At 42.2% G+C, this 23,179-nt stretch overlaps 1 protein-coding gene across 1 annotated transcript in view; it reads left to right on the forward strand.

Annotated features, from left to right (window-relative positions):
- ARHGEF26 (Rho guanine nucleotide exchange factor 26) overlaps positions 1-23,179 on the forward strand; it is a 114,908-nt gene that overhangs the window by 57,596 nt on the left and 34,133 nt on the right. Inside the window, exons 6-10 of the mRNA XM_024562881.4 lie at positions 7,213-7,365; positions 10,087-10,216; positions 13,607-13,681; positions 17,969-18,058; positions 22,212-22,366. Coding sequence (XP_024418649.2) covers positions 7,213-7,365; positions 10,087-10,216; positions 13,607-13,681; positions 17,969-18,058; positions 22,212-22,366 — 603 coding nt within the window. The remainder of the gene's footprint in view (positions 1-7,212; positions 7,366-10,086; positions 10,217-13,606; positions 13,682-17,968; positions 18,059-22,211; positions 22,367-23,179) is intronic.

Below are 23,179 nucleotides of genomic sequence, written 5' to 3' on the forward strand. Positions count from 1 at the left end.
AAGGCATGATAAGAATCTTTTTAACAAAAACCATCCTAGAGATTTTTAAGGATCAAACAGTAGCCATCGGAATGGGAATGATGGCTACCAGAATATTTTTGTTTGGAATGTTTTTTTTTTTCACATTCCCAAACACTTTTAATTTAAACCATTATCCCAGTACTGTCAATCCAGAGATAAAATTTCAGAAGAAAAAGTAAAAACAGAATGGGAGAAGACATGGAGTGTGTTAAGGAGAAAGTTCCTGAGATCTTGACCAGATCGAGATGTAGGGTATACTCATTGAGAAAACAGTTCTGTGTCCTTGTGAAATCAACGGATTTCCCATCAGTGTTAGTCTGGGGAAGGACTCATAGGTGCGCCTCATTTCGTTCACGGTCAGTTCTGGCTGGTTGGTGGTGGCTGCCGGGAGTGCCAGTTCTGTGTCTGGGCAGCGTGCCACGCTTGGTTAGTGGTGCCTGCTGCAGGGTGGCCGTGGTACTCTCGCCATGCGTGTGCGTTCAAAGAAATTCCAAGAAATGGATGCTGATCTCGAGTGTCAACTTAACTACCAAAAACACCCCCAGACGAAGAAGCCCCTAATCTCACTTATGCACAGCAGAACATAAGTTCATCTCGCTAGAGTACAGAATGTTCTGCTGGTGTTCTGGTAGGAAAGTGTTCCCAGCAGCACATACTTTGCTGCCACTTATCTGGAATGTTTCTTTGTTTAGTGAAGCCATTTTATTATATAATAGCAACTTAGACAGGTGAAACCTGCCTGGTATGTGTTGTGTCTCCAGCCTAAGTGAATGGGATTCTGCAGCCGCTTAGATTGACGGCTCATCCAAGTGAGGAAGAAGTCCAGGAATGATGTGAGTTTGATTTAGGCAGAGGGATATTAATGAAGACAAAGTACCTTGAAAGGATGCCGTGCTGAGAAGGGCACAGGACAGCGCTGATTATAACCAGAGCCCTGCTTTCTGTACCTCCCCAGAGAGCTGAGAGCTGAGCTGCTTAGCCATCCCGGAATCCTCACTGAAGCGGGTGGGGGAGGGGCTGCTCTTGGAAGTTTTGCAGTTAAGGGCAGCTGGCACTGAAGAAATTTGGGCTGGACTGGGTCTCATTTTAGTGATCTTACTTGACCAGGATTGTGAACGTTTGTGCTGGGAGTTTGTGTCTTCACTGGTGCACCTAGCATAGCCCTGGGACCCAGGCTGTGGTCAGAAAATACCCTCTGGCTTCATTTACCAGTGAGTAAAGCAAGGTGGATACTGACCAGTTTGTGGGTGTTCTATTCTTGGTAAAATAGCAATAGAACAAAATTCCTTGAATAGGTTTCCTCTTTCTAGTTTTTGGATTAAAATACAAATTTGATTTTTTTTCACATCAAATATATGACTGTCTCTTATGTTCCAGGTACTATGGCCAGAGTATAATAGTGTCGTACAAAACCCACATGGCCCCTGTCCTCTAGTCCTTGCTAAGAGAGACAAATGCAACCAAAATCATAGTATAATTAATTATGATCATAGTAGGGATACCAAAGGATAAGCATAGGGGTTTATAAAGACATAAAATAAGGGAGCGTAACCCAGGCCACAGGGGTCAGAGAAAGCTTCCTGGAGGAGAAGAAATATGATCCAACATTTGAAGGATGAGGAGACAAAGAGGAGGGCGGCAGGGAACAGGGAGGACCACAATGAATGACTCCCAGTGTTTCACAGGGTCCCTGTAACCCTATAACTGCCCACGCTGTGCCGGGGCCAGAATGCATCACTGGCCGTGACCATGCTGATTGGCTCCCCAGGAGGCTCACCTCGGGTAGTTGTTGACTCCTGCCAGCCTGCTGGTCAGCCTGCTGGTCTTGCTGCAGCATAAATCTGCTGTGAGAGTCTTTACTGTGGAACATGTCCATGATTTACTTGCTGAGATGATGCAACAGCTGGTCTTCTTGGAAAGCAGCAATATTTCTTTTTCTGTTCAACTGTTCATCTTCTTGCTGGATGTCTAGTTCGATGGCTGGCCGGAAGAAACAGACAGGCAGTAACAGCAGATACCTATGAGCAGAGGCCAGAGGTGTTCATGGTATTCTGGGCTCAGAGAGGCACTGGTTGTGGGTTCAAACTGAGGCTCAGTTGTTTTGGGTTTTGATGTGAGGTCCCATGGACTTGGTTTTCTTATCTGTAAAATGGGTATAGTGGCATCTCATAATGCAGGCGTGATTACCTTAAGTGAGGTGGTATATGGGAAGCATGTACCACTACGCTTAGTACAAGGAATAGTGAAATAATTATCGTCTGCTCCTTGACATCCTCCAAAGCCTGTGCTCCTGTGCCAGACACATGGAAGGAGATTTTGTTGGTTGACTGACTAAAGCAGATTTGTTGTCTGTATTAAGTAAGTGTTAATTTTCTCTGTGGATCAGTGATTTACCTTAAAGTTTTCAAGAGCTACCAGGAATGTGCGTATCCGACACGTCAGTAACATTGCCAGTTGAATTGGCAGAGGGCTGTAAGTAATGGTATCGGGGCATTTCTGCCTCACACCTGTAGGTGTTTTCTGCCTACTACATACGGGAGAAGCAGCTAACGGAAGTACATGCACTGAGTGTATCAGAAGCGGCTACCTCGCTGTTGCCCTTGTTTTTTCCTCCCAAATGCAGTGCCACTTTTAAGACCATCACTTGACAAAGCAACCACAAAAAGCCTAAAGAACATACAGCCACTACAGTTCTGGGAAATAGGCCTTGAGCAAGCTCTTCACACTTGGGCTTGCAGTTATCATCCTGAAGCCCCGCCTCCTGGGAAGCCACCCCGGTCTGACCCTTGTGGGCCCAGGGAGGAGATCCCCGGGCAGGCTGCAGTCATTGGAAGCACTCCTGGGAAGTTTGGGTGTGATTGCTGGTGACGGTGAATCAGCAGACTGGGTAACTCGGGTTCCTGGTTAGGAGGCAGTGTTTTCAGGAAGCCTTCTCAGGCTATCAGAGTTCCCTCAAAATCGAGACTTTAGGGATGAGATTAGAATTTTGGTAGAAAAAACAGGGAGAGGTTGTGTAACATGATTGGTTGTAAAACACGGTCATCTTGGTAATGCTACAAAGAGGAAAAAAATGAATGTATTGTGCCAGGGAAAAAAATTGTACCACTGAAATGTATTTCCATTGAAAAGTTATCCTTCGAGTAAGCCAAATAACTCATAAATTCATTCAGGTTTCCTCCAGGGAACCGGAATGCTTTAACTCGTGCATCAGATTTGATGCGGACCAGCAGCATTCTTGGTTATGGGAATGGTGCCTCATTCTTTAGTAATAACTCTCTTGGTCTTTTTGTAGCTCCACTTACTTAGTAAAATATGCAAATTTGCCAAAATAACCAACAGATAGTTCAACACAGAAAGCTTTAAATTGTGTCTTAATTGTGCTAATGTCGAAATAAAGGACCAGTGACTTGGTTTATATTAAAGTAAGTAGCAGAAACAAATATTTCATTAGGATTTTGTTTTTAACCTTGTACTTTGGCAAAGCTTGTGCTGTGATAAATGAATTTTCCTTTTCATTGGGAAAAGCCAAGTTACTGTTGTTTTTGGTTATATAGTTGCATTCTTTCAGATTGTAACACTTCACCAAAGACAAGAAACTGAAAGATATTTGCCTCTAAGATACTTGTTTCTTAGATTTACATGATAATGACCTTATAAATAGTTTCTTATTTTTTCAGTTTTCTTTGAACATTTTCTTCAAAGATGCTTGGAATTAAAACAAAGTGCAAATAGTTTGCCTTTACAGGAAAACCAGTTAAAAATGAACTGGTCTTGACTGCATACTCCTTAGAACTGCTGTGGCTCAGAATTCTCACAGATGTGCCATTTTCAGCTGTCCATTTGACATCTCCAATACAAAAATCAAACTGTTTCCTTCTTGCTTGACCCCCTTCTCCTAAATCCCTGTTAACGACCCACCTTGATTCCCAGGCAGCAACCTTAATCAGAAACCCCAGCATCTTCCTCCCTGACTTTCCCATCTAATGAGCTTCTCCATTCTCTTAACTTTCCCTCCAAACTGTTACGCAATTTGGTGTACTCTCTTTCATTTCCCACTGTCAGGCTCTATCACCACTTGCCCAAATTTGCCATCTCACTGGCCTGCTTGTGGGTCTGTCTCTCCCCGCTCGCAATCCATCCCTGCAGTGTCCCAATTTCCCTGTCTGATTGCGTGACCTCCTGGCTTCATTCAGTACCTCTAGCAGATTCTCATTGTCCACCGATTGGGCCCAAACCCCTCAGCACCAGTCAGACCTTTGCCATCAAGCTCTGACCTGCTTTTCAGCCTCAGTCTCTGCCTGTGTTTCTTCTCTGGTCCACACCTCAGCCTCACTCCCCTACTCTCATGTTCTTGAGTAAGTTTCTCGTCTGGGCCCACGGTGTTTCTCCCGCCCAAAGTGCTGCGCCCCTCTGCTCCAGTACTGACATTCTCATCACTGAAGACCTGCCTCACTCTCTCCCTCCCCCGTGTTTGCTCTCAGCCACCCTCCCTTCAGGACTTCTCATTGCGCCCCCTGTTACAGGTCGTGAACTGTAATTACGGTAATTGGTCCATACCCGCCCCGCCATGGGCCACTCAGGAGGGAAGGCTACTTTCTTACTCAACTTTGGTTTAATGAAATAATTTCCCTCTGGCAATAACTCAGCAGCTTCTGTATTCCTTCTTGGTATTGTACTATTTTTTCTTGATATACATTGATGTTGACACAGACACAGTGAGGTTGAAATTTCATCTCTCTGTATATACCTAACCCACAGATTTGAAAACAGGCACTCAGACAGATATTTGTACACTACTGTTCATAGTAGCGTAATTCACAATGGCCAGAAAGTGGAAACTGCCCGAGTGTCTGTCAACAAACGAATGGATAAACAAAATATAGTGTCTGCATCTAAAGGAATATTACTCAGCCGCCAAGAGGAACAAAGTTCGGATATATGCCTCAATACGGTTGAACTTAGAAAATATTACACTAAATGAAATAAGCCAGACAAAAAGCACAAATATTGTGTGATTCCATTTATATGAAATGTCTAAAATAGACACAGTGATAGAGACAGAAGATAGGGTAAAGGTTTTCAGAAGCTGAGGAAGGAGGGAAATGGGAAGTTACTGCTTAAAGGGCGTAGCCATTCTGTTCAGGGTGATGGAAATAGTTTGGAAATCGATCATGGTGATGGTTGCACGACATTGTGAATTGTACACTAAAAATGGTTAAAATGGCAAGTTTTATATTATGTGTATTCTACCACAATAAAAATACATAGTTTATGTAACCACAAAAAAGAGACCAGTACCCTTATGCACATATGTGCCAACCTGTAGTTATAAACAAGAATGTTATCTTTCTCTCTGATCTATGTCGTTCTTATCTTTCTAATATATCATAAATTTCTGGAAGTCAGGGAGCAGTCTGTATAGAATATATCCTTTAAGAAACATAGCTTTTGTTTGGCAGTTTGGAGTCGGTTGTTTTTGAGATTGCTGAGAGTTTTAGGTTTTTTATTTGAATATTCACAGACTCAGTCCTGACGAAGTGATAGGAAGCTGCTGACCGGGATCTGCAGCATCCCTGTGTGGTTTCGGGCCTACTCTCTGAGAATTGTGCGCGTTGACCCTCGTACCCTTGACAGGGAAGGTGAATGGTCCAGCAGTCTGCTCTAGGTTTTTCCTCTTGCTGTTTTAAACAAGGGGCTTGGATGCGTTGGCCAATTATAATCTGTGGGTGGGAATCATATTGATTTTTTTCTCTAAGTTCTTTTTTAAAGAAAATGGAAATGTAGGTGATTTCTCAGAGTATAATGATTTTACCCTTCCAGGAAGTTAAAATGTATTTGTGTTTAAGCTCCTACAGAAACTTTAAAAGACAGAATAGGTAGTGATGAAAAGCTAATAATACCATGTATACTAAAATGAGTTTAATATATGTGTAAGTATATAAAAACAAGGCCTCCTAATGTCCTGATTGTTCTCATTCTGAGTACCAGGATTTTCTTTGAAAATAACGGAGATATAAATGTAAGCAAACGTTAGCCCATGTTTCCTATTATCTTGTATGAATTTCTGTTCCCTCATTCTCTGTCAGCCTTGAGTTTTGTGTGATGGAGTCCGACCAGCAAATGGGCAAGGAGCAGTGGTGAGCTTAGTGCCGAAGAACTCACTGAAAACTAAATTTCCCTTCTGTTACTGTTCCAGGAGCCAACATTAGAAATTATTGTTGATTTCTTCATTACATTCTTTTGGGAAATTATTTGGTCCTTGTGCGATAGTTATTTCTTATAGATTTTCCTACCATTCCAAACTTGGACAGGACACGGACTCTGGGGCAGTTCTCACATGCTAGTGTTCATTGGAGTCACCCGGAGATCTTGCTGACACGCCAGACTGGGGAGGTGGCTGGTGAGCCTGCATTTCTAATGGGGGCTCAGGTGATAGCCGTGCTGCTGGTCTGGGGGCTGCGTTTTGAGCAGCAGCACTCTGGGTGGAAACCTGTTCCAAATACCTGATTTTGGTGATCTGTTAAAATTGGATGTGATCCTTGGGTGCCGGATGACCTACAAGACACCCATGCAATATTTGACACATAGTTTTATTAAAAATTATTCATTATTTATCTGAAATTTAATTATAACTGGACCAGACACAGTATATGCACATACAAATAGACACCCCCTCTAACTCTGCCAGCCCTCAGTTGCAACCTGAGTTTTTCATGAAGACGCTGAAATGTCATACATGTTACTAGATTTAAAATATTACAGTCACTTTTATTTTGAGAGAAAGGACACATAAAATTAGGTTTATTTCAGACTTGTTTCTTAAGCCCTTATTTTAGGTGTTTCGCTGTTATGCTTTTCAGTATAATAAAATATGTAAACATCAACCTCCCCTCCCCCCAATATGTAGAGAATGTTTGAAAAATAGTGCAATCTGTATATTCTAAAATATACCGGAAAGCATAGAAATGAACTGGATTATCAATGTTTTAAACCAACTACTTGAAGTTCTAAAGTGTTAGGACAGGTTTAAATTTAGATAACTTTGATCGTTTTTGGCTTGTATCTTTTTGAGTCGGTACTGGTACTGTTGATTTTTTCAAACCCTGTAGAAAAGCATTCCCTGAGGATAATCTGTTATTAAAGCATGTGGAGGAAAGCATAAATGCTTTTCTTTGTTTTCTTTTTCTTCAGATTCTTTACAGAGCTGGAAGCAAGGCATCAGAATAACATCTTCATCGATGACATAAGTGACATTGTGGAGAAGCACACGGCATCCACATTCGACCCGTACGTGAAATACTGTACCAACGAAGTCTACCAACAGCGAACGCTACAAAAATTGTTGTAAGCTGTGTTGAATATTACAGTGTTAATTGTCTAGCCTTGTTTTAATTGAGTCACATCGACTGAAATTAATTGGTCTCTTAAATCATGTTTAGAAACGCCTGGTTATGGGCCGTTTTCCAGGGAGAAACCTTTGAGACAGTCACGTTTGGGATGAGCGGGTTTGCGTAGAAAAGTCTCGTCTGTGGAGAATTTTCCCTCTAAATCAATTACAAAACTAGAGTCTGTTGGTTTTCTTGTTTTTGATTTTAATTGTTGTCATCATCATTTCAAATGCCCCAGTTTTCTAAGCCTTTAACTGGCTATTAAGTATTTTGCCTGAGGCCAAGAGAGAGTTTTCGAGCAGGTTGAATTAGTGTCTGGGATCCAGAGTTTTCTCTACCACTCTAATCTCCCTCCATTCAAGTGACAGCGTCATTGCGTATTTATTTATAGGAGCTGCTGACTTTCCCCTTGGGTAGTCCGAGAAGGGAAGATCTGAGGGAAACCAATGGGGAAAAGTTCTTAAAGACTTTAATTACAAACCAAAAAACAATTAACCTGTATATTCCCTCCACACCTTTTCTCTGTCCTCTTTAGGTTCCTGTGATTTGGTGGGGCATATATTCCATCTCTGTCCTTAAAAGAGTCGGCAGTTGTTCAGCAGTATCTGTATTGTTTTATTTTCGGGGCCTTGTTTATCGCACTGGTTTTACAGTGCAGTTGTACGTTGCTGTAAACTCAGTTTGGGGCCTACTGGCTGTTTCCATTCTCGTCCCCTCCTGTGAGTTGTGGCATTCGGGAACCTTGCACGGAAGTCTGGTCCCCTTCTCTGCGATGTGTGAGAGCCTGTGGAGAGGTCGGGCTTGAGGATGAGTGATCACCTCGCGGCTGCTTGGAGAAGCAGCCCCCTCGTTGGTGAGAAGGGCTGATATACCCCTCCCCTCTCTGCATCCTCATGAAGCTCTTGGATAGGCAGGGCAGGACCCCCGCTGCCAACTCCAAATGAGGTTTCCAGTACAAAGCAGGGTTTGTCGGCATTACTGGTATTTGCAGCTGAATATCTGTGTGGTGGGGACCGTCCTGCACGCTGTAGCATGTCCAACAGGACCCCGGCCCCTGCCCACAAGATGCTGGTAGCACCCTCTCACCCCAGTTGTGACAACTGAAATGCCCGAGACATGGTAATGTCAAAGTTGCCCTGTAGCTGTTAGAACATGCAAGTTCCATGTTCGAAAACAAAGCCTTAAATTAGAGCTGAATTTGAATTTGTTTTATTTTTTTTACAGGACTAAAAAAATGTGAGTAGGAAGTGCTGTACATTATGTAACTCTTAACAAATTAAGGTTTTATTGAAATTCGTTTAATGATGCCATCATTTGAGGTTTCACCTGGAAAACCAGTAGTTGTGTTTTTAGGAGCTTTGTTGCAGTTGGTGTGAATTTACTGTTAGGACCGTGACATTCAGCTTCAGCTGCTCTTTGGAAACTCCTGGGAATCTGAAAACGAGCAAACAAACAAAGCCCAGCGTCCATTGTCCATTCCAGACTCTTGACTCAGACTCCTTGGTGGGAGGGGGGACTGAGTGAGTTAAAGATGCAACTGGTTTTGAATGGGGTTCTTTTTCTGTTAACTTCCTAAAAATCATTTCAAGTTAGCAGGAAGGAAAACTTAAAACTCTTCATTTTGAGAAAATGCAATTAAAATGTTTCTGTGAATTTTTTTTTTTAATTTGCTATTCTGGGTATTTCCTAATTTATTTTTAGCAGACTTGAACCAAATAATTTAATTTTTAAAAAATATGTGTATGTGTGTATATATAAAAAGGTCACCACTGCCATTACTCTGCTTCTTGGCCTCTTCCCTGCCCTTCCGCATGGGGTTACCACATGCAGGGCTGCCCCCTTGCCTTTGCAAGTCCCAGCGGAGCCCCTGCAAGCTCCCCTCGGGGTGAAGAGAGGTGAGAGTGAGACACGCAGAGTGAAGGCACCCACTGAAAGTCAGTTTGACCTGGTTTGGCTTCTGTCTTTACCAAATACTAGGTCCATTATTTGGCAAGTTGGGGACCTTTCTGAGGCTCCATTCTTTTTGGAATCCCCTCTTGACCTATCTTAAAAGTTATTTGGGTGGTTTCGCATGAGATCATATATGTCAGTATATCTTGCTAAATTCCATAAAAATGTTGGGACAGTGTTATTACTGTTTTTATGTCACTGGGAGAGAAGAAATACTCTGGCTGACAATAGGCTGACAATGGTCAGAATGTTTTCTGTCTTATGCACTTTGAGAAAGTCCAAAAGCCTCCTAGTTAGTAAATTCAGTCTGACATTTCTTTCTTAGATTATTATCTAGGGCTAGAGATGTGGCTTAAAGCAAATCATTTGTTATCTCTTTAATGGCATGTTCTAGGCTATCAGACATGAGGCCTAGTCTGTATGCTCATTTGCAATCCGTGTGTAAACCATCATGATACCATCTTCTCTCTGTTTACTTCCCACTCCTATAAATTTCTAGCTCAACATGTTCATACAGTTACCTGAAACTCGTATCTTCTATTCAGTTTACTGTAAAAGGCAGACAAGCCATCCATGTCTTCCCGTGTAATTATATGTTCATGTTGTTCTATGTATTTAAAAATCATTGATAATATATGAATTTATCACAGCATTTTATACTCCATTTTTATTTGCTTCTTAACTTGACGAGATAGTGTATTGAAGTTTCTTCTTTGTTTTTCCTCAGAGCCACCAACCCCTCTTTCAAGGAGGTGTTGTCAAGGATCGAGTCCCACGAAGACTGTAGGAACCTACCCATGATCTCGTTCCTCATTCTGCCCATGCAGAGGGTGACCCGCCTTCCCCTGCTGATGGACGTAAGACCTGACTGGCGGGCTCTTTCCTCTGTGGATAGCTGTAGTGCTATAAATCTGATTAAGAAAATCATTCTTCTTTCCCTTAAATTGATGTATAACCGCTCTATAAAATCTCCTGATTAAGGGAGAAGGTGCTATTCAGTTGGAAAGTCTCACTTTTGTCTTACATCTTTGGAAATCATCTTCAATGTAGGCTTGTGGGGTCACTAAAGAATTTAGATTGTATGACTTGCTCAACATTTTTTGAAATGGGAGGAATATTGACTTCTTGAATCGGGAGTCCTGGATTCCTGTTCGGGCTGAGCCACTGGACCTGTGACCTTGGGCAGCTAACTCATTTGATCTCTCTGGGCCTCGGTCTCCTGAGGTCGGTCACTAAGACCCCTTTCCGGTAGTGTTCCAAGGTGCTTCCCAGGGAATGAGACTTAAGCACCACAAGGCATACACTCGCCCCTGCTTTGCGTTGTGTGAAGTGGGCATAGGAAGTCCAGCATCCTTATTTTAGAGAACATTCATGAGCAAAACAAGTACTGATTGTGAACAGTGGCTGGGAGGAGTGAGTTAAGACTGCCTGGTATAGAGCACAGCTCGGAGGGCAGGGGGCTGGTGGGCCAAGGGGTCTGCACGCTGGAAGGGCTGGATCTGCCGTGGCATCTATGAGAACAGAACAGGGCGTCCAACGCAGCCGCCATCCAGCCACGGGGGCCAAGAGTGTCTTCGTGATCAAATTGAAGTGTTTTGTTATAGTTCTATTTTAAAATTGATCAAAATGTTAATGTGTCAGTTTTAGCTTACTTGATTTGTACGAATCAAAACACAGGATTTAAAAAGCAACAATTATGATTGAATAAGATTACAAAACAAATTGTATTTTCTGTATCTCATTACCCATTCTAAGCTATATTCTGAAAGAGCATCGGACTTTTCACAATGAGTCACTTTGTTGGCTCTTCTGCCTGGTTTTGGGGAGGTTTCGGTGGTCATCTCAATTCACAGCACCCCACTGCTCTCCAAGTTCACCTCGGTCTACTTACTACCTCCCTCCCTTTCCATCTGTCACTTGTAACTTAGAAAGTTCTTGTGAATGTTGAAACACTTGCAGAATTTTGAAAATTTCGCTCTCTAATTTTTTTTTTAGATTAATCCTTATCAAGGATAGAAGGCAGCCAGGCTATCAAAACCAAATTTTGACTTAGAAAAGGTTTATTTTTAGGTTCCATCCTAATTTATTCCTTCCCCACGCGTGCCCCGACTTTCCCACTCTGCGTTCACACTGTTCTTGGCCTCCACCTCTCCATCTTCCATTTCCCTGCGATCAGAGCAAGCACATCTCTTGAGCACTAGCCCCAGTGCGCCTTCTTTCACAAAGCCTTCCTCAGGGCCCCTCCATCCAGATAGAGCTTCCTCCCCGTCTCCTCACCCACGTGGAAACTTGGTGTAGGGATGTCCTCTGGCTCTGGAGTAAGACAGATCTGGGGACAGATTGTCTCTCTGCCACTTACTATGTGATATTAGGCAAATCGCTTAACTGCATCTACAAATAAGGATCATGGGAACCTGCACATTTGGCATGAAAACGAATTAAATAGTAAATGGTAAGCCTGACAGTAGACAATGTTTCTTGACTAAATTAATAAAACAGTGTAATAGCTTGTGCTGAGTCATATTATGTTTCAAAAATAGCTTCGAGAAGCACTGTGCTTTCTTCTGTAAGATTTATCAGAAGTAAGAAGTCAATTTTAAAAAATTTATATTATCTGAGTTATAAAGCTTTTATAAAATTAAATGTTGAGTGACACGGAAATATTTCAAACTTTACTATTTTTAAATAACATAGGTGCTTTCTAAATGTAAAATTTTTTGTTCTGAATTTTCAGGGTTCTGTTGTTCTTCTTCTGAAAATGCATTTTAGCCATATTTCCTTAATGTCTATGTGTGACAATCCCTCAGCCCCTTATATTCTCTCTCTGCTTCTTTTCGAAAGCATTGCCTCAATAGATTAGACCCACAGAATCTCATGCACCTGTTGGAGGTTTATTCCCTTATTGTCCAGTGGGCTCTGAACGTTTTTGGGTCAGAGGCCCTTTTGAGATTCTGGGTAAAACTATAGTCATTCTCCCTAGAACATTCCATATGCACAAAATTTACATGTGCCTGCTCTCAGGACACAAACCAGTGTTTTACAAACTGCTTTTAAACCCGTTAGTTGGTCATAAAATTGATTTTTGAAAAATAAGCACTTAAAAAAATTAGAATAGAACATACAGTATATAATAGGTACATGGTTCATAATGTGGTTAAATGTAATTTCAAAAAAAAAAAACTTGTTTCACTTCTGTTTGCATGTGTCCTGGTTGTGGTGGTAAGTGTATTTTGACAGTGAGTCATAGTCAAAAAGGCCCGAGAACCATTGATACAAACCCACAGATGGCACTCCTTGTGTGTGTTCTGACATCCCACATATAACAACCCTGACACGCGACCTCAGATTTACCGACGTGGTGCTCTTCTGCATTGCAGGAACCAGTGGTTCGCTAGGTCCCCGCTACCTTCCACCTTCACTTGATGCCTGTTGTCCTAGTATGTGCTCATGTGTCAGAATCTGGCCACGGAGGCAGGATCTCAATGTACTTAAAATATTATCTCTTCAGTTTTACTTCATTTGAAGATTTAGTTAAATTTGTTTTGAGATGATTTGAGTGGACATTTTAAACAATTAAAATGGTTTTGTTGGTTTTGAATGGGTATAGCTTTCAGAAATTATAGGTAATTCAGTTTACCTTGAATTGACCTCTTTGAGCTCAATTTTATCCTCACAGAAATTGCAGTATAAATATATTAAGAAAAAATTTAGCAGCTTTTGTTTCTTGATCTTTTATTTAATTGTGTCATCTACAAAACTAGTTAATCTTTAATGATGATGATGATGACAAAGTTATTTTATTATTTATTGAGGGCCTACTGTGTGCCAGACACCCATAAAGGACTTTACATGTATTATCATTTAACCCTTGCAACCACACCTGGTGACATGGTTGGTGTTGACCTGAATTTACTGATGAAGCAACTGAGGCTTACACAGGCCAGAGTTAGGAGTTGCCCAAGGCCAGATAGCTAGGACGAGACAGAACTCAGATCTGAAGTCAGGTTCATCCGCCTCCGAAGTCTATCCTATTATTTAACCATGTGCTGGATGTCCTTGGATTCTGTATATTTAAAGACCATTTCCTGGGTTTCTGATTGGATTGTAATTTGTTGGCACACCCATCCACGGTATTGTGTTCAGCATTGTTAAGTTTGCTATGACTAAGAGGTTATGTCTGGGTATTGGTTTTATTGTACTTAATAAAATAAATCAGTTGATTTTTTTCTTGTTTTACTTCATTGCAGACTATCTGCCAAAAAACACCTAAAGACTCTCCAAAGTATGAAGTCTGTAAAAGAGCCTTAAAGGAAGTAAGCAAGGTATGTGTCGAGAAGCTCATCAGACAGGAAACCATGCAAATAGCTCGAGAGAGAATGCTTTTGGCTTTGATGCAGAAAATTTGTACATTCTCATAGCCATTTGCACAGCATTCTTTAGGTAGCTGAAAAACAAAATGATGTTTGCTGTACTCAAATGAAATGTGCGTTTTTACTGTGTCAGCCAGTCCTGCTTTAAGGGCCTATAGATATCCCTTGTTCTTGTGGTATCTGAATGGCTGTTTATTCATTCTCTCATTAAATAAATATTTATTGCCTCTCAACTACTGTGCCAGGCGTAACGCCAGCCCTTGAAAATACAGTGATGAACGAGACAGTTGTGGTTCTAGCCCTCATGAAATGTGCCGTACAAAGGGGAAGGCGGATGGTAAATAGGAATTATAATAAAGGGTGGTGAGTTACACAACAGGGAAGAAACAGTAATGTTTAAGCTAAACCTAAAGCAAGAGTAGCTGTAAGCCAGGGAATGGGGAAAAGAGAATGTCTCGGATATATATAGAAACCCAAAGGCAAGAAAGGGTTTGTAGAATTTGAAGAACTAGAATGTTTTTCATGTGACTGGAGAGCCCAGTCTGGGAGAAAGTACTGGGGAGCCACACTAGGAATTGTGGGCCTCATCCTACGATGATGCAGAAGCTATAAATTCATGGGTTGTAGCGGTGACCAGTTCTGAGGGTTTTTATAGTTGATTAGGCTAGACATGACAATGATGCATACTGACGTGGTGGAAAGATGGAGAGAAGCAATCCTATAATTTGGGGGAGGCAGGCATGGAGATTGAAGGGGTGAGCATACGGGGGTCAGAAGTCAAGGAATATAGCCTCTGGCTTGGGCAACTAGATAGATGCTCTGACTTGTCTCTACAGTCGAAACTTGGGAGAAGCCGATGAGTTCCATTTGGAATGTGCATATGGATTGAGATTCCTATAGGATATCCACGTGGGCTGAATAAATAAGTCAGGAGCTCAGTGGAGACTCTGGAATCGGAGGCACGAATTTGGGAATCGTCAGCATGTAGAAGGCTTTTGAAGCTGGGAGAATGGCCGAGATTACCCAGAAAGAGTGTGTAGAAGAAGAAAAGTAGTGAGTGCGAGATAGGACCATGAACATCAGCAACATTCGTCTTATTTAGGGAAAAGGAGACTTGCAAATCAGAACAGAACATACCAACGGAGGAGAACCATAAAGGCCTGGCAAAATAGCAGACGGTTTGGTGGGAGGAAGGTCAGCCCTGTTGAGTGCTCCTGAAAGATAAAGTGAGATAATGATGAAGCATGTACTGGGTTTGTCATCAGCTGGATGCATCCCTGCAGTGGTGGGTGAGGGAGCAGGTTCAAGTGTGTTAAGGAATGAGTACAGGGTGTGAACCTGCAGCCAGCCAGCAAGGGTAGCTGGCTCTTTCAACAGTGGGACTGTGAGTGGAAAGAGAGCTTAGCTGACAGGGAAGTGAATGAGGGTGTTTTGTTGATTGTTTAAAGACCAGAAAAATGTGGGTATGTTTAACTGCTGATAGGAACATGGAGCTGAGAGAAAGCAATAAAGGTAAGTCAGTGAGGATACTGAGTGGTTTAGGCATGGAGGCAGAGATGATGATGCCATCAGAAGCTGCCTAAACATAACGATGCTGTGTATGTACCACCTTTGAGTCTGGTATGTCTTTGTACCACTTTCCTGTAAACTACTCTTTAATCTTCTTTAAATTGGCTTGATTTTACTTATCCTCATCCTGCCAATAATTAAAAAGAAAAAAACCACGGGCTTTATAAGCTACTTATTTTTCTGACATATATTTTTGTATTAAAAATAAGTTTATCTTTGTCTTAGTTCATTTGAGAACAAAATACTGCAGATCTGGCGCTTATAAACAACAGAAAGTTGTTTCTCACAGTTCTGGAGATGGAAAAAGTGCAAGATCAAGGTGCCAGCGTGGTCACTGGAGCACCTTCGTCCAGACTGCAGACTTCTTTCTGTGTCCTCACAGGGCAGTGGGGGCAAGGGAGCTCTCTGGAGCCTCTTTTATAAAACACTAAAATCCCATTCACGAGGGCTGTACTTAATACCATAATCTTTGGGGGTTGATTTCAACATCTGTGTTTGGAAGAGATACCGATATTCAAACCATGGCAACCGGTCAACCACTTGAATTCACCTCTTGCCCCATCAGCGGTCTGCACATCCCACTTTGGGAAGCAGTGAAGCAGAGAAACTTTGCCTGACAGGTGCGAAATCACCTGAGTCCTGCTGCCAATGGGTCTTTTCTCCAGGAACCCAAACCTTGTGCTGCCTCCCTACAGGAGTGGGGGAGGGGAGAGTCTTGGCGAGGAGCTACTAGAGCACTTTAGCCTTGACCATGCAAGAGATTCGTCAAATTTGATGTGGTTGCTATTGAGAAGCTGAATTCACACACAAGAGGAAGGAGAAAGGTAGGAGTTGAGCTGAACTAGGAGTGATAGTTCATTTTTTTCAAGCTTTCACGTCCTAGCTATAGTAGACTACTGCGTTCCTTCAGGCATCTCTTACTCACTTGATTCAACACTGGTACTTTTAGGAATGGTTGGCAAAATGCAGGGGATCAGTGAATTGCCTTACTTAGATGCTGGAAGCATATAAAAGGCTCTCTGTGAAGAAAAGCTGTTCCACTGACTTGTTTTCTTGTAGGGCAGCATTTCTTTCTCTCTCTCAGTTATGAGTCATAAATATCAGAATTATTCCCCTAGTCTCCTGGTGTTACATGGAAATGGAAATCACTAATATATCCAGCTCAGGAAGTAATCTTCTTTTTCATTTGTGAAGGGCACTGCTGAAAGCCTGCTGGTGGCTTCTCTTTGCACTTAAAAACTACAGTCCAGATGCCTTCACAACTCGCATGCTTTGACCCTGGCCTGTCTCTCTAGCTTCATCCTGTGTCAGCTCCCTGTGTCAGGGTCTTTGACTTTCTCAGGCACACCAGCACTTTCCCATCGTTGGCCCTTTGCTCCTGGTGTCCGCTCTGCCTGGCCCGCGGCTCCTTCTCCTGTTGCCTTCAGCTGTCAGTGTAGATGACCTCTCCAGAGAGGCCTCCTTCTCCACCTTCCTCCTCCCGGACGCCCCTGGTTTTTTTTTTTTTACTTTCAGATCTCAGTCTGCCCTTCCATGAAAATAGAGATTGTGTAAGCACTTTCAGACGCTTACAGAGAATAGCTCTTTGCTGCTGCAACTAAATGTAGCAGGGCCATTTGTCACATTTGTCAAAGTGGGTGAGGTCCCTTTTGGGCTGGATGTCTTAGTACCGTGATTTTTATGGAGGTTTCATTATGGAGGCGTGACTGATTAAGTAAATTATTGGCCATTAGTGATCAAGTCAATTTCCAGTCCCTGTCCCCACCCCCCAGAAGCCTGGGGGATGGGGCTGAAAGTCTGAACCCACTTTCTAATCTATTGGCTGGTTCTCCTGTCAACCAGCCTCATCTCCTGTTAAAAAAGTTACCCCATTAACATAAACTCAGGTGCTGTTGAAACGGGCTTGTTATAAATAAATATCCTGATATAACTGAAGATGCCCCTATGACTCTTACTGGGAAATTACAAGGGTTTTAGATGCTATGTGCTGGGTAGTATGGACAGAAACTAACTATGTATTTCTTACTATAAATCACAGTATCACAGGCGTTCACCAAAGGACTGTATGCATTTTGGTTGTAGACAATTCATTAGTTCTAATTAAAGGGAATTTCCCTTAGCTTGACATTCCTTGAAGAATCATTGACTGTCGGGTTCCACCTGAATAAAGGTTCTCTCCTTCATTATTCTGTTTACTGGTCTTATGCATTGCACGTACCACTCTGCTTAGAACTTGCCTTTGATGTTGGTAGTCTGTCTCCAGCTGCTCGGACTTGGAAATGAGGAGGAAGGTGCAGGATGCCCTGAGGCTGGGTGAGGAGGCTCCCTGGGGTGGAGGCCAGGAGGAGGGGCAGAGGGAAGGAGCAGGAAGCACAGGGACCTGACCTGTGGGAGGGACCTGTGTGTGGAGGGCGTGATGGAATAAGAACACATGAAGGACATGTGTCCCTGAAAATTTCCAGGATAATTTTTTCCCTCTGTCTTCACGAACTAATGACACCATTTCTAACTCAGTACAAAGGCTTCACTGTGTAAAACTGAGAACTTGAACTGTCAGAAATGAGTCTCTGGAGCTTCCCAAGTGCTAATTATTTCCTGCGAGAGATCTGCCTTTGAAAGTGAGGTTTCACTCCTTGACCTCTCAACCCTCCTATTTCTCTGTCTTCCCAGTTGGTTCGACTGTGCAACGAAGGTGCCCGGAAGATGGAGAGGACGGAAATGATGTACACAATTAACTCCCAGCTGGAATTTAAAATTAAGGTATTCTCGCACTTCTATGTGAACAAATTTATTACTGCTCTTGCTTACGTCTTCTGTAAATAGAGAGGCAAGTTAAGGACAACAAAGTGGATAGGATTTGACTTTTCAAAGAAGGGCCATAAATGGATTAGAGAGAGGCTGGCAGAGGGAGTAGCAGATGCCGGGGAAATTCCGTTCTTGCTTATGCCAGACAAAGCCACCTCTCTGCAGGCCACAGAGTTAGGGGTTATCTAACTAGAGCATTTCCCACCCCCACCCCCCACCCCTGAGGAAGACACCAAAACTTGGGAAAAGGGTAGTTAAAAATAATAGAGTTTTAGTATGGAAAGGGGAGTTCTTTAGTATACTCAAAGTGTCCTGCAAATCAGTGGTATCCCAGAAACTGGCTTACAATGTTCTCCCAAATCAAATAAGGACACTCCTTGTCTGCTTTGCAAAACAAAATTGTTTGTGGATTGTTCTTTGCAAATTTATTTTTCTCCCATAATTCTTTCCTGACTACGTGCTACCTGTTCCTGCTTGTCTGATGCTGCTCGGAGCAGGTGACAAGGTGAACAAAAAAGAAAGTGACCATTACTGACAAATCTAGGCCACGCTCAGTCCTTTGTTGGTGTGTAGCCACGTTCTGAAAGGATGTGAATGCTCACAATTGTGGTTCTGTTTTGTTTTATGACATGTAAATTTCACCAAGCAACTTAAACTGACAGGTCGTATTTTTTTATAGTGAAAATGTTCCTAATTCGTGCTTAATGCTCAGTGGTTAATGATCAGCATTTCCTGGCCCACTGCAGAGAGCAGGTCGCTGCCCTGTCATACAGTGTGAGGACCACTCTGCAGTTCAGCTATGTATACCCTCTTACTTTACAGATGAGGAGGACAGCGCCCAGAGAGTAAGTCATCGTGAACAGGTTTCCTGGGCGTGTGGTGGTAGAATAAGGGCGAGGGTCCCGATGTCCTGACTTGCAGACCAGGGTGAACTTTTCCACCACCACATCTTGACTATAAAGTTTTAGTGGCAGAAACAGGATCCATAATTCTTGGAATAGATGATGACAATGGGCACTTGTTAAACCCAACACAAATGCCTGCATACCCTTTCAATAGTTACAATGTCCTCATACAGAAATTCACAGCAATTTCAAAACCCATCTTTCTCCCATCGCCCCAAAAGAATCTTGTCCTTCTCTGTAATTTGTTTCTAATTATTTTAGAAAATACTTCTGGTAATTGAGAAATGCCATCAGCAGCAAAAGTAAAATGAGCCTTGACTTACAGAATTTCTCCTGGGAAATGCTGGTGTCACCCCACAGCAAGCAAGTCACCCCATCAGTAGCACGTGGCTAAAATCACCAGCCAACACATCAGATTGGACCACCAGCACTTCTTCCTTTGCGTGCTTCAACCACACTTGCCTCATCCCAGCCCCATGCCCCATCAAATCTCAGGCATGAGTTAAAAAATAGCAGAATCTTTCTTTTGCCACCAGGGCCTTCAATCTCCCTGAAAATTTTTGAGCTTAAGAGTTGTGGCATGTTGCAGCCGACATGAGCCTTTGAGACAGTTTTATCCAGGACAGGAACGCAGCACTGTAGAAGACAGGTTGGCAGTTCTTCAAAAAGCCAATCAGAATTACTACATGACCCAGCAGGTCCCCTCCTAGGTACAGGCCCTAGAGAACTGGAGGCGGTTGTCCAAAAAAAAACCCTTTACATCAATGGTCATGGCAGCATTATTTATTATTGCCAAATTGTGGAAACAACCCAAATATCTGTCAACGAAATTGGTGAAGTGATAAAAAAAAGGTGGTATCTCCGTCCAATGAAACAGTATTTGGCCACAAAAAGGAATGAAGCCCTGATACGTGCTACAACGTGGATGAGCACTGAAAATGTTACGCTGAGTGGAAGCAATCAGACTCAGACGGTCACATGTTGCATAACTCTATTGACATGAAATGTCCAGAGTAGGCAAATCCACGGAGCCAGAAAGTAGAATCGAGATTGCCAGGGCCTTGGGGGAGGGCGGAGTGGAGAGGGAGTCCTTACCGCAGTTGGGGTTTCTTGTTAGGGTAATGAACGTGTTCTGGAATTACATAGCAGTGACCATTGTACAACGTCGTGAATGTCCGAAAGCCACTGAATTATATACAGACTTTTAAATGGTTAAATTATTAATTTTATCTCAATTTAAAAAGTATTTGCTCTTCAGCATCTCTTCCTTGTCCTGTTGGCCCACAAAATTAGTTGCATCTTGCGCTGAGGCTAGTTTTCTAGGATGCCAAGGAACATAAAAGTCTTTTCTCCGTGGAATTGTATCAGTGCGTTTAGGGAGGTATTTTTGTTCATGAATTTCTTTTCTGGGTTCTGAGGCACACCTGGATTCTAGTCTTAGGGTTTCTGAACTCCAGGAATGCCCACTTAGGCTTGTTCCGATTTTTTTTTTTTGGTCGTTTTTGTAGTTGTTTCTCTTTCTTCTTCTTCCTCTTCTTCTTCTTAAACAATGATATCTGAATGAGTTTTATCTTCTAACAATCAATTCTGAAACAAAAAAACCACATAAGATTTTTGTTTTCAAAAGAAGCAGACATATTGAAATCCAGTCACATTTTAGATATTCATTAGATATTTATTTTTACCTGGTAGAGTATGAGGAGTCCATACAAATCAATCCATTTTAAAGACAACAGAGTAATTTGAAAAACTTTCTTTCTCCAGCCCCTAAACTGAGAGCAGCCATAAGGAGATAGCATGTACATTGGACCTTAACCATAAAACTGTCCTTGGTTCATTGGGTAGGGTTCCATGCAAAAGCAAGATAGCACTGTGTTCCAGCAATCACGTACCTTCAGTGGGACCAGACCGGACCCACAGTTCTTTGTGGTGACCTCTTGTGTGCTGATGAGGTTCACCAGTCATCCAAGCACTCTCTTCATCTGTCAGCCTTTTAAGTTTCAGCCATTTCTCTTGGATAATCGTCTGATTCGAGATTTGGGGGCCAGAAACTATATACTCGCTTAATAGCAAGTTTTGAAAGTTTGAGGTCAGCCATAATCTTTCATTCTTTTTCAGCCTCCAGTTAAGCAGTGAGTACGTAACTGATGAGGAACCTGCTTATAGAAGTCCTTTATAAAGTTAAAAAAATGCAATCCTCTCTTAGCTTTCTTCCTTCCTTCCTAATATCCTCAATTTCCTATAGCTATTTTTAATCATTATTCCCTGAAAACGATGACATTTGGTTGCACTACACTTCCACAGTTACGTTTTGTGTGTCCAAGAACTTCTGCTTATTTTATGGATATAGTTTTTTAAGTCAGCTTTTTGGCGGTAAGCATTTCTGGTAACTTAAAAAAAAAAAGAGAGAGCTCTCAAGGGTACGGATTATTCTGTGGTTTTGAGAGTTTTTCCGTTGGAAACAAATTTTTTTTATAAAACCTATGTAATTTCTTGTATCCAGCCTTTCTGTGAGATTAAGATGGATTATTTTGGGAAAACTTCATTTTCCCAGCCAGAAAATAGTATGATGCTTTCAGGGATGAATTTCTTGAGGAAAACTAGCATAAACTTAAGAACAGGTGTTCTTCAGAATATGGCTAAGTAAAGAATTAGTAGACAAATCACACATTTGAGAGGATTTTTTCCCTTTCGAATAGAGTCTGTTCAGTTCATGAGGTAAATGTAGACTTTTATACTTTAAGTTTCTTAACTCTAGTTATCTATGTTTTCCGGCAGGTGTGTAGTCTGACTTGTGAGATGTAAAACACCTGCAGCTGATACTGATAGATCTCATTCTGAGGCGTTTCGGTTTGCAGTGACTCCTTATCAATCATCTGTCTCAGTTGAGAGCTAATAGAAAGAGTTAATTAATGAAATACTTACTTTCTTGTTGACCCAATAGCAGTTTTACATTGAGTTTTAGTTCCATATAGGCAAGTTAGTGTTTTTTTTTAATATTGGGAAATAAAATGTTCTTTTTCATTTTTTATTGGAGAACTACTACACTTCTCTAATTCTATTTCACTGTAACATACCTGTAAAATAATGATGCATGCCAACATATGCATAATTTGTTTGTTTGTGAGGTTCATATTTTATGTACAATAACCTTCAAAGCACTGTCATTTGGCTTCGGGGGCTGAGCTTCTCTCTTTTCACAGCCTTTTCCTCTAGTCTCCTCGTCCCGGTGGTTGGTAAAGAGAGGCGAGCTGACAGCCTATGTAGAGGACACCGTGCTTTTCTCAAGAAGGACGTCCAAACAGCAAGTCTACTTCTTCCTCTTTAACGACGTGCTCATTATCACCAAGAAGAAGAGGTAAGCCTTTCCGTGGTGTTGCTTGCTGTGTGTCCAGTTGCAAGGCTCTGCAATTCAAATGCTTGTTCGAGGTGATCGTCCTTTAAAAGCTGCAGATGTTAGATGTGTCGTTTCTACTCATGGAACCACAGCAGCGTCGGTGCTTCATTTTCTTTACATTCCCTGCCCAGCGGAGACTTGAATCGTTAGCAGCATCACCATTCTACCCAGGCTGCCTTGAGCTTTTGCAGTGTGCAAACCCACGTTGGGAGCATTTTATCCATTCATATTATTGAGTTCTCATGACTTCCCTCGGGAGGGAACGCTCTTATTATTCCCAATCAGCAGTTTTCAAATCTCTTCTCCATAGAACCTCTCCTCTGGTTGAGAACAAGCTGGGGCGCACGTCTAGTGCTCCCGGTGACTTAATTTAAAATCCACTGCTCTTCATGACTGGCAGTCTAAAACGTTTCCCTGCAACTGGGAAGATGTTTGTGACCCTCTAATACTCTCTTCGTAAGGGAATATAGAGTAAACCGGTTGGTTGGCAGAGTGTTTATGCCTCTAACTTCAGACTAATGTTTGTGTACTCATGAACTGCTCTGGGGAGGATCCAGGAGGGATACTGTACAAGCACGCATGCTCACGCACACACATGCTCACATACACACACGCACAGGCTCCCCTCAGCTCTGCTGTTCTCTAGGAGACGTTCTAACTATACTCAGTGTATGTGGATTGTAAAATATTTTCCTGCTGCTCCTTCATGCATGTGCCATCTTTGCCAGAATGCGAACTTAAACATAAACCTGGGGCGTGTTATTTCCACGCAGG

Source organism: Desmodus rotundus, chromosome 2 (genome assembly GCF_022682495.2).
Source record: "Desmodus rotundus isolate HL8 chromosome 2, HLdesRot8A.1, whole genome shotgun sequence".
Classification (NCBI taxonomy): Eukaryota; Metazoa; Chordata; class Mammalia; order Chiroptera; family Phyllostomidae; genus Desmodus; species Desmodus rotundus.